The following is a 10,965-nucleotide window of genomic DNA, read 5'->3' as shown; positions in this document are numbered from 1 at the left end:
GATCCGCGCCATCTTGGCCCCTTCATTCTGCCATCTCCTCGCTCGCCGAGGAGGGCGGCCGGGGGACTACGATTCCCGGCGTGCACCGCGGCGGTCCGCGCATGGGCAGTGCGCCCCGCCGCCATCTTGGTCCCGGGGAAGCGCCGCCGCCGCCGCCACTAAACAAACCCGAGAGCGGCACCGGGAGGGGGGGAGGAGGGGCCCTGCCGCCGAGGAGCCTTTCGATGTGCCAGGCACGGCCGGGCAGGTGGGTCCCGCTCCCCAGTAACCCCGCCGCGCTTCCCCACCTTGCCCGGAGCGCTCTCCCCCCTCAGGGAGAGGGGCAGCTCCCCTTCCCTGGACGGCGGGGACCCGCCGCCCCCTCACGGGCCCGGGCGGGCAGCGCCCCGTCTCCCGTCTGCAGGGAAGCAGCGACCGCCGCCCGCACTCTCCCTTCCTCTCTCTCGCCGGTGGGGGTCCCGGGGGCGGCCGCCTTCCCCCCCGAGCCCGTCGGGGACCGAGGGCCGGGGGGTTCCCGGGTGGCGCCTGCCTCCGGCCGCCCTTATAGAAGATCCTCCCTCCCTCCTTCCAGCCCTGCGCTGGAAGGTGAGTCGGCGCCGGGGCTTTTGTTCCCGGTGCCTCCCCTTTCCCCCCCCCCCCCCCCGCGCTGTGCCGTTCCCTGCCCGGGGAAGGCGGCGCGGCCGCGGGCTGGCACAAGCCGGCTCGCCCCGCTCGCCTCCGGCTCCTCTTTTATTATTTTTTTTTTTTATTTTTTTTTCCCTTTTATTATCCTCGTTGCAACGGGGGGATGCGCCCTCTTCCTTCCCCGCCACCCCCGGAATCTCGCCGAGATCCGATCGGGCGAGGGGGTGTTCCCCTGTTTGTTTGGTTTGGTTTTTTTTTGGTGGTGGTGGGGTTGGTGTTGGTACGTGGAAAGCAAATTTTCATGGTGTTTTTGCCATTCTGTCATATAATAGGCTAGTGCTAAATGCATTCCCCGGGGGGAAGGGGGGGGGCGTGCGGTTAGCTGAAAGAGTTCTTATAATAGGTGCTCTGTGCATAAAGAGAGGGAGGAGACTCCGACATCAATTCGGGGAGCGTTTCAGCATGAAAAAAAAGGCTTGAGAAGGAGATAGGAAACTCGGTAAAAAAGCTTGGGTGATGGATCTGAGCAGGAGAGTGTAGGAAGTCCGTGACCTTGTGAAACTGCTGAATTCCTGCATGGCAAAGCATGCCATTACAAAGGCTGGAGTAGGGATGGGAGCGAATGTGTCCGTGGAGTTGTGAGCAGGCTGAGGAGAGTTTGCATTAATCGGCTTGGGAAATCAATAAATGATGGACTTGCACTTACTGCATTTATATTCCTTTTTCAGCGAGGCTGAGCTCTGTGGGAGCGCAAACACGAGGGAAAGATGCCCGTGGTGTGGCCAACGCTTCTGGACCTCAGCAGAGATGAATGCAAGAGGATCCTTCGCAAACTGGGTACAGTAAGATACAATTTGTGGGTCTGTATGTTTGCCCTTTTAAGATTTGCCTGGCTGCTGCTTCCACGAAATACTTTAATATGTCTACAGGCAACCTACAAGTCATTTCCTGCATTTTGCATGTGTCATTGGTTTGACAGCCCTGGCTTAAAATGATGTTTGGCAGATGCTCTCTGCCTGAGCAAAATGAATAGAGCAGAATTGTTTTGGTTTGGTAGGATCTCTCATGGAAGTCCTGATCTATCTCTGCCTTGATGTTGCAGTATTGCATTGCTGTTCTTTTTACAACTATTAACATGCAAAGGGATATTCTGTGGGAGGAGGGTCTTTGTTTTTCAATTCCGTATTAAGACACCTTTTTCTGCCAAAAAATGATGGAACCCTGGTTTAACTGGCACTGTGGGACTGAGTGTGAGTAGTAAAGGTACTGCTGTAAAGACCTGAAACAGAAGAAGAAAGGTGGTTTGTGATTTGAAGTTGCACAGATTGATAGGGAAGTGTGAACACTGTTCATACTTAACTCATAACAGCAGCAGCTTTTTGCATTGTTTCAAATGTACTTCAGTATCTGAGAGCCCTGCCCAATAGATAACATATTGGGAGGTTTTTTTGTGCACTGTCCCTGCAAGTGCATGCGTACAAGGAGACTTGCTTTTGTATGCTGGATGGTAATAAAAATATTTGCTCTTCCCTTGCATCCACTTTTGGCTACCACAGGAGAGAGAATCCTGTGTTGGATTGTTGATCTGGTCTTGTGCAGTCATTTTTTGAGTCTTAGAGCTGAATTTCTTTTTATTTAGTTAAGGATTTTTTGCCAGTTTAATGATGTGTAGTATTAGAAGGGAAAAAGACCTTAGATTTCTTTTCAGGCTTTCTTCTGAGGAGCATAATCTAGGAGATGACGTCAGGAAGAAAGTTGAGACAGCCTCTAACTTCCTGGGACAGTCAAGTTACAGCTTTTCTTGTTCTCATTTTACTTGAATGTTAAAAGATGATGTGCTGCACTTCTTAACTGTGCCAAGGTTTTCATACATTATGAAGCCATCCACTTGATTTTCTGAGAGTTGAGAATTTATTTTCTCTTGCTTTGCCCTTTTTATTTCATTTTTTGGGAATCTGGGATTTGCATTCTCTTGAAACAGACAGCGACGCAGATGTTGCACACGACATTGCAACTAAGCTGTACATCCATTACGGTGACATCCCTAGGTCTCAAGCGAGGCTTGAGAAGTACAAAAACTAGGAGAAAGTGCAGGATGCCGAAAGATTTGGCCCGGATCTGTGCTACTAAATTTTGTTAACGTAGCTCTGCTGGCTAGGAGCATGGAAAAAAAAAAACAAAAACTTCCAGCTGCCGGCGGTGTGCTGGCAGAACCTTGCTGGTGCAGCTGAGCCAAACAGAACTGCAGCTACACCTCCTTCAATGACATAACCTAGGCTGACAGGAAAAAAAAAAACCTAAAAAAAAAATAAAAATCTTTTTTTGTTGGCATGAGCTGTGTCCCCACAAGGGGGCCCTGCCAGCGTTAACAGAGGATCAGAGCCTGTAGCAGCCGCTTCTCTCCCAGGGTAGAGAAACTCTGTTTAAATAAGGCGTACCACAAGATTGGAGGATGAAGGACCACAGGCAGTGGGAGCAGATATCTGTCTGACGGACACATCCAGCAATATTCATCTGCTTGGGAGAGTCCCGCTTTACCAGCTCTCAGCCCAACATCATCTTCGGTTGAGCGTTCAGCAGTAGTGGGGTAATCCGTCATGAGTGAAGTGCAATGGTGTAGGTGAGGCTGAAATGCATCCTAAGGCGTGCAGGACCTAGTGTTGTTCTGCGGCATTTGTGGCTTATAACTGATTAAGGGGATGATGGTAGCACCTTACACTTAAAAAGATGGTATTTATTTGTGAAACCTGTTTTGGACGTTTGGTGTGTTTTATGTTGTAAAGAGAGCGCGCCAGTTAGTGATTGCTGCATAGACATAAGGGTGAGGACGCTAGTTATAGTTCCTGTTATCTTTACTAGCTTCCCAAAGGCCGGAATGTGCATTTTTAAAGCCCTAATGTAGAGGTTCTCTATTAAAAATGAGGAAAGAGGAAAAAAAAAACAAACTATCCTTGCTAAATAATTATATGGTTGTATCTGAGAATTATTTTATGTTGTTAACAGAGGAAAATAATTAGTATCTTAAATATTGTAACATGGTTGTCTAAATAAATGTTGATATTAGTAATAACCATTGCATTAATTAGCAAATGTTTTATAACTGAAGCTGTGAATGCTTCTGTAGGTCACTCAGCATCCCCATGCAGGCTGCATAGTTAAGCAAAGCGACTCTGCTTTGTGTTTTGTCTGCTTAATCAGGACAGGAGAGCAGGACTTCTTTTCAGCACAATTCCTTGATTTGATTTGTAAATTAGCTCTTTGGAATCCTAAACTGAAAGCTTTTCAGAACAGCATCAGTCTTTCTTTTGCAGCAAACTTCAGAGGTGTTAGGTTTTGGCCTGCCCCTTTTGTTTTTGCTTTTGGTTAACTGAGATGTGTTGTGGGGTTGCTTTGGGTTGGCTGCTGAATTGGGGGTGCCGGATGAAAGGCACCTATGAAATTATTGAACAAATTTTTATTTCTGGCTTAAAGCAGGAGTTTCAGTAATGTTTCCTTAAACTGTGCTAAGCTTAGAACAGCAAGTCATTCTCTGGCAAATTAGCAGACTCCATTATTTGCATTAAGTGTAGTAGGACAAAATTCAGAAGTTTCAGTAGCCTTTAACTATTCTGTTTTTCAAATAGTGTGACCTTTACATAGGTCACCTAGAATTACAAATTTACGTTAAATCAGAGTCGCATTTTTCTGAGTTAATCTTCGTGATGGCTCTACATTTAAGAATAGCTGAATTGGTTCTTTTGTGTTGAGCAGGTTCATTCAGTGCCTTGCATTCTTTTCAGATTCAAGCAGTTGTACGTATCAAGTAAAATGGGCATAAAAGATTATGATGATCATATTTAACAAACTAGAGCTGATGTTCTCCGTGCTAATTAAGCAACGGCATTACAAAAAAAATTAGTTGCTCTTTTGATAGTGTATTTCTTTGTCAAGCCAAGCTTTTCCATGGAACTTTTAATGATGATACGTATTAAAGATTTTCTTCTCCTGCTTCTAGAGAGTTCTGAACTACTCTCCAAATTTGGGGACTATTTCTTCAACCTTTCTGGCTGAACTGTCAGCTCAGAGACAGTTTATAAACCCAACCGAATATTTCAAACTAGATAATCCTCTGTGATGATACAATTGTTTAATAGAAAAGCTGTACGCTGCAGAGTAATTGACTGAGAGAGTTCTAAATCATCAATCTCCTTTGAAAAGCACTAAATAATTGAAAGACATGTTCCTCTTAATGCTTTTGAAAATTAATAGAATACTGTCAGTAATACTGAAAATAACATTATTTTTTTCCCTTTGCTGTGAGTGTTAAATAGAAATATTTGCTCTAATTCTTCAGAACTGGAGGCATATGCAGGTGTCATCAGTGCCTTACGTGCACAGGGAGACCTTACGAAAGAGAAGAAGGATCTTCTTGGAGAACTCTCTAAAGTGCTTAGGTAACCCTGACCTTTTTAAAATAAGAACTGATGACCTGTTTTCTTTTAAGGTATCGCGTGCTTTTTCTATCACTAGTATCACAAAGCAAATCTTAATTTAGAGAAGTAATTCTCCATCTTGCGGAGGTTTAATTCCTATTCTGCTTTGAGTTTTTAATAAGGAGAACAGCTATGCTTTTGTGGCAGCAGCTTTACTGTTTTGTTGGTGTTTTGTGAGATACTGAGTGTTAAAGGATTGCAGCTAGCTCATGAGGCTGCTCTGTCTTGGAATTCTGTCAAGGTAGGACTTCAAGGTATTTGGGCCCAAGTTATATCGAGAAAGAATGCTGCGTGTCCTGTGCAAATTTTTCTACCATATGCTTTGGATTTATTGCTCTAATTTGGAGGTTGGAGTCTAGCTGTTTTGCAGCGGTACCCTATGAACAGCAATGTTCTGTTTATTCTTTAGTAATACTTTTGAACAATAATACATTCATTCTTTCTCACTGTGATAGCAAAAGTTAAGTGACAATCTCTTAAATGTAAATGCCTGTTCCCTTTCGTCTCTTCAGCAGATTATTCATAAGTTTAATTTTAGGTAGAAATTTTAGATAAATGTTCATGTCTCTCTCTGACTAAAATATATTGCTGGTTTTTTTAATAGTATTTCAACGGAGCGACATCGTGCTGAAGTTCGGAGAGCAGTAAATGATGAACGACTAACGACTATTGCACACAAGTAAGATACAGGTCATTTTCTACGTGATTTCCAAAAGTACACTTTGGAAAATCCATTATGCCTTGACTGAACGATAGAACTTTGAGGATTGATGGGTCTTTAAAGAACAGTAGTAAAAACAGTGTATGGGTGAAGGAATTACTGTATCAGATTTGCGTCAGGGAACTGGAAACAGTTATTTAGTCCTGTTGCATTTTGGATCTGAAGGCATCCCATTCACTGCCCAAGTACGATATAAGAAACAGTCTTTTGTCATGAGGAGCTTTCTGTAAGACAGACCAGAAGAAAATAGAGAAATCCATAACCAGGATGAACATGTATGTTTGCTTTATTATGTTTTGTTTTACCTTTAATTTTATTTAAATCCATTTGGAAAAGTTCTATTAAGAGGGACTTAACTATGTAGAAAGACAAAGGGAGGGAAAGAGGTGGCAGAGATTAGTGGAAAACAGTGCATCAGCACAGAGGTGAAAAAATGGTCAGAGTTAAAAAAACCCAAAACTGCAGCAAGCTAACTGATGACATCAGTGTCCACTCTTCCCGGCTTGATGCAGCTGCTGTGCTGGCATCAACTGGGCTGGTTCCTCCTTGCGTCTGCTTTCGCAAGCTCCACATGATTTTGGGAGGTGGAGAGGAGCAAGAGGGCAAATGCTTACGTATCTTTGATAGTTACTTAACAGCCTTACTCTTAATAACTGGCTTTAAACGGAGCTGGATTGTAAATGTCTGTATATTTTTTTTTTTTTTCTTTTTCTGTGTTACAACCATTGATTTCTTTTAAGTTTGAGTGTTGTAGCTGAGATGTTATGGGGACAAAAAAGGAAGTTGTACAAATAGGAGGCCACTTGGAGTTAGCAATTGTCTGATCCAAGATTCGCCAAAATCAGCATACTGTTTTAGTGCTTCAGAAGGATATTTAATATTTTAGTGTTTTAATGTTCAAGTTTAAAGAGTTAGAAATATGCTGTTTACCAAACAAAAAACACCAACTTCCTTACACCCCTTTAAAGAAGGGGGGGGGGGAATAATGAAAAATAAGCATTTAATTGTCATATCAGGATTCTTTTCTTGAATCGAGTTTCCTTTTAAGTAGTAGTTCTGTTTTTAGCATTTTACAGAGGAAGCATAAAGTTTGTCCTGAGGTGTTGAACTTCAAATGGATGAGATATTATATTCCAGACAAGGTGCAATTGTGAAGTGCTGCATCTCTTTGTTTTTCCTGTGGTAATTCTTTGTAAGTGATGGTTGGTAATATAGTATTTGACTTAAATAATTCTCTAACTCATTAGGAAAGCCGACTTTGCTAGCTTTGCTATATGCAACATTTATAGTCTTATTTTTTATTTTTTAAAAACGTATTTTGACCTCAGCTGATGTAAATCTGCTTATACTATATGAATGTGTATGAAGAACGCTGAAGCGTATCAGGATTTAACAACAGAGCAGATCCTTTGTGTTTTGCAAACTAATTTGTGGTAGCTTTTGCTGCAACTTGCTTGCAATAGTTCACGTGAGAAGTTGTTTTTCGGAATATATTAATACATTAAATGGGTTGATTTGCTTAAGAACATAACAGCATTGAGAAGTAATTTGCCATTTTGGTTTTGCTGATTTGACAAATGAGTCATGTAAAACAGTCATAAACAGAAACACTTCTCCATCTAGATAAGAACAGCATTTTCTGGAACCATTCTAGTTTGTGTGTAAGTACTAAGGTTAAGAGAAAATGAACGTAGCAGGCTGGTTGCAGTTGAGGGAGATGCACAGGGTGTGTTTAAGTCATTTCACGTTGTCTTACCCAGTTTGGGACTACTTCAATAAGTCTGAGAAACCTTTCTGTTCAGGTAAAACAAGATTTGCATTAGAAGCTGAGGTTTTTTTCCCTGTAACATAATCAATTTCAGTAGTGTTCTACGAAATCTATGGGTAGTCAAAGGTATTTTTGTCATCCAGAAGTAGAGAGTATACCAACTCTGAAATGTGAAAATTAGTGAATAGTAGCTAATCCATTTATGGGGTTTTGAATATGACATCCACAGGCCTCTGGCCCTTTAAGGGCTCTGTGAAACAAAACAGTAAAATAAGAAGAAACTTTCAGATTTTCTATGGGAGGATTTCGATATCAGGTGGGAAAAATGCAAGGGCTTTCATGAAATGAAGAAAGTTGAAGATTATTGCTCTCGTATGTCTTTAAAAACTGCCTTTTAGACTTTCTTTATTGAAAAAAGGCGCTTAGATAAGAGTACTGAGTATTTTTGGAAACTTGTCAGAATACTTACAGAATGCGCGTTTCTGTTTAGTATGTCTGGACCAAATAGCTCTTCCGAATGGTCTATAGAAGGTCGTCGACTGGTGCCACTGATGCCACGGCTTGTTCCACAAACAGCTTTTACTGTTACCGCTAACGCTGTTGCCAATGCAGCTGTTCAGCACAACGCATCTCTGCCAGTTCCTGCAGAAACTGGAAACAAAGAAGGTGAGAGAAAACCATAATTCTGCAGTCTCTGGGAATATAAAAATAACGTCACAGTACAACTTGTTACCTTAGATTTTAAGTAAGTGTTAGATACTTTTCTAAAAAAACCTGAATCGTTCTGATTTTACAGCATTCACAGAAATATTAAAAAAATGTTTTTTCTTTTTTTTTTTTCCTTTTTAGAAAGATGCCTTTGCGGCATCTGCAGCATAAATCTAACAGCTTTGTGTTAGTGAGTACATTAGCAAGTGGAATAAAAAAAACCATAAATGCCAGAAAGGGGGAAATTCACTGGTTAAGCTCTATAAACTATAAAAACTTAGATCTATGGCGTAAGGTTTTGTAAAGTCTGTAAGCGGTGAAATATGGTTCAGAACACTTTAAGAATGTAAGTAGGTTTTGGTAAAAGTCAAGAAAATGTTGGTTTTCTTTTTTTTTTTTTTTTTTTTTCTCCTTTCCTTCAGATTAAACATACCAAGTTAACATGTTAAAAGATTGCTCTCTGCTGTCCCTATGCCTTTTAAGTAATGCTAGTACACATTCCATCTAACCTGGCTGAATAGGCTCGAATTATGCTTCATGCAAGTAGAGAATGTGTAACACTTCTTGAAACAGGCTGTTTTACTCTGGTTTTGTGAGAAATACTGGATCATTGTACTATTAATTACAAGCAACAGTTTAAAACAGCTGATGAGCAAAATCAGTTGTTCATTACTGAAGGAACACTTGGGTTTCTTCAACTGATGTACCGTTGAGGAGAGGCACTAGCTAGTTTCTGCCAGTTACTAGTCCAGATGTGGTCATTTACAGAAAAGCAAAAAGATCGAAATATTGAATTAATGCTAAAATGAAAAATAACAAATTGTAAAGTACAACATCAGATCGATACAAGTAAAAAAATCTAGAATCGGTAGCACAGATCTCTGGGGATGGGAGGAGGGGAGGTTAGATTTCTATTTTATCTTTGAAGGCCATTAATTCCATGGCTACACTTAGGTCAAACTGGAGAGTATTCAACGGTAACAGGATTGCAGAGGCAAAGATGTGGATAATGACCCAATAAGTCTTTGGCTTCCATTTCAATTGTTAAAATAGTGATAGAATAATGGGATTCTGCACTTCAGTTATATGGAAGGTGTCTTTTCTCCTCTTCAGTGGTGGTTTGCTATTCCTACACAAGTACCACTTCAACCCCAACATCCACCCCTGTTCCAAGTGGCAGTGTAGCAACAGTGAAGTCCCCCAGACCCGCCAGTCCAGCCTCCAATGTAGTCGTCTTGCCAAGTGGAAGTACTGTTTACGTCAAAAGTAAGTGATACTAGCAACTGATTAACAAAAGGGAAAGAAAGGGACAGTCTTGTGGCTGAAGCATGGACTGAATTAAACACACTGACCTTGGGCAAGTCATTTACTGCCTTTATACCTTCATTTAGTCTAAAGAATGAATTTATTGCTTCGCTTTTTCAGAGAAATTGTGTTCAGGATAAATCCAGTCACTGTAAAAAAAGCTGCAGGGAGCAGTAATGGCAAGGACAACAGGAGTGAAAAGTATTTTTAAAATAGAATGCAGGAATTGCTGTATGTCAGTGGATTTCTAATCCAGCTTGTTCAGAAGTTGTCTATAAGGTGGCTCTGCTGATCGCTTCCGTAGCGGACTTCCCTCTTCCTTCTGCTTAAATAATGCACAGTAATCACTTATTTGAGTTAGAAAAGGTCCCTCCTTTCCACTTTAACAGTTGACCGGGACTTCTTTAGAATACAGTAGTTTAGCAAGCATTTATATGGTTACATTAACTACATCTAGCCATTTGGTGATATATTTGGAAGCAAATCTTAGTGAGGCTTGCATTCCTGGGCAACTGTGAAAACTCCATATGAAATTCCACCAGATACCCATCGTCATGTGTTTAAATTTGGAAATCCAGGGCATTACATCTAGAAACAGTCTTTTTTTTTTTTTTTTCTTGTCTCTTCCCCCACCTTTCTTTGGCTAATAAATCATCTAGTTCTGAAAGCAGAATAGTTCCTCATACGTATACATGCACCTAGCTAGTATACTACATAGGTAGTTTTATTTAACTAAAAATTAAAAATGTTTCCTTCTAGCCTTACTTGGTGCCTATCAAAATGCAGCTGACAAAGATTGATAGTGAAGTAGATAAGTGCTATTTGTATGCTTGCTGGGGATACCTTTAATATTTTAAAAATTACTGTAATCTTTATGCTATATGTGTGTGTTTGTCTTCTAGCTAGTCAGAAATGTCACATTGTACATAAATACAATGTTACCTGCAAACCACCATCTTTAATGACTGTATCAACCCACAGAACCCATTACATTAAGATTTTTCATTTTTCTGATTTAATGCACTAATCACTCAGCTTTAGTTTAAAGATTCAGGGGAAAATGTTCTTAACCTCTTAAAAATTTAATTTAGACCTCTATTGAATTATTCCATGGTAATGAGTATAAAACCAGTCTAGACACACGATAGAAGGATGAAAGGTTCTCATTTTTTATTCTCGCCATCCCTAGGTTTCTTTTTTTCCCTTCTTTGCCTGTTTTTTTTTTTTTTTGGTTGGTTGGTTGTTTTTTTTTCCCAAGGAATCATGTGTCTTTCAGAATGTGTTATATTAGTCACGTTAGTTTTAGGAAACATTCTTAAGAGCAAGCTCAGGAGGCCTGAGTTATAGTCATGACTTCACCACTGATC

General features: G+C 40.9%; 1 protein-coding gene across 15 annotated transcripts in view; it reads left to right on the top strand.

Moving 5' to 3' along the window:
* Positions 1–104: 104 nt before the first annotated feature.
* Positions 105–10,965, top strand: part of EMSY (EMSY transcriptional repressor, BRCA2 interacting) — a 55,477-nt gene continuing 44,616 nt past the window's right edge. For 10 of the 15 annotated variants that reach the window (XM_054195311.1, XM_054195341.1, XM_054195301.1 and 7 more), the window contains exons 1-6: positions 105–247; positions 1,353–1,461; positions 4,958–5,057; positions 5,701–5,775; positions 8,076–8,251; positions 9,407–9,559. In XM_054195311.1, coding sequence (XP_054051286.1) covers positions 1,392–1,461; positions 4,958–5,057; positions 5,701–5,775; positions 8,076–8,251; positions 9,407–9,559 — 574 coding nt within the window. In that variant the 5' untranslated portion in view covers positions 105–247; positions 1,353–1,391. Of the gene's footprint in view, positions 248–291; positions 586–1,352; positions 1,467–4,957; positions 5,058–5,700; positions 5,776–6,883; positions 7,010–8,075; positions 8,252–9,406; positions 9,560–10,965 lie in introns of those variants that run through there. The other 5 variants (XM_054195278.1, XM_054195257.1, XM_054195286.1 and 2 more) reach the window with 5 other exon arrangements.

Source organism: Rissa tridactyla, chromosome 1 (genome assembly GCF_028500815.1).
Source record: "Rissa tridactyla isolate bRisTri1 chromosome 1, bRisTri1.patW.cur.20221130, whole genome shotgun sequence".
Classification (NCBI taxonomy): Eukaryota; Metazoa; Chordata; class Aves; order Charadriiformes; family Laridae; genus Rissa; species Rissa tridactyla.
The sequence above is the reverse complement of the archived record's forward strand: the minus strand, read 5'-3'. Positions and strand labels throughout refer to the sequence as shown.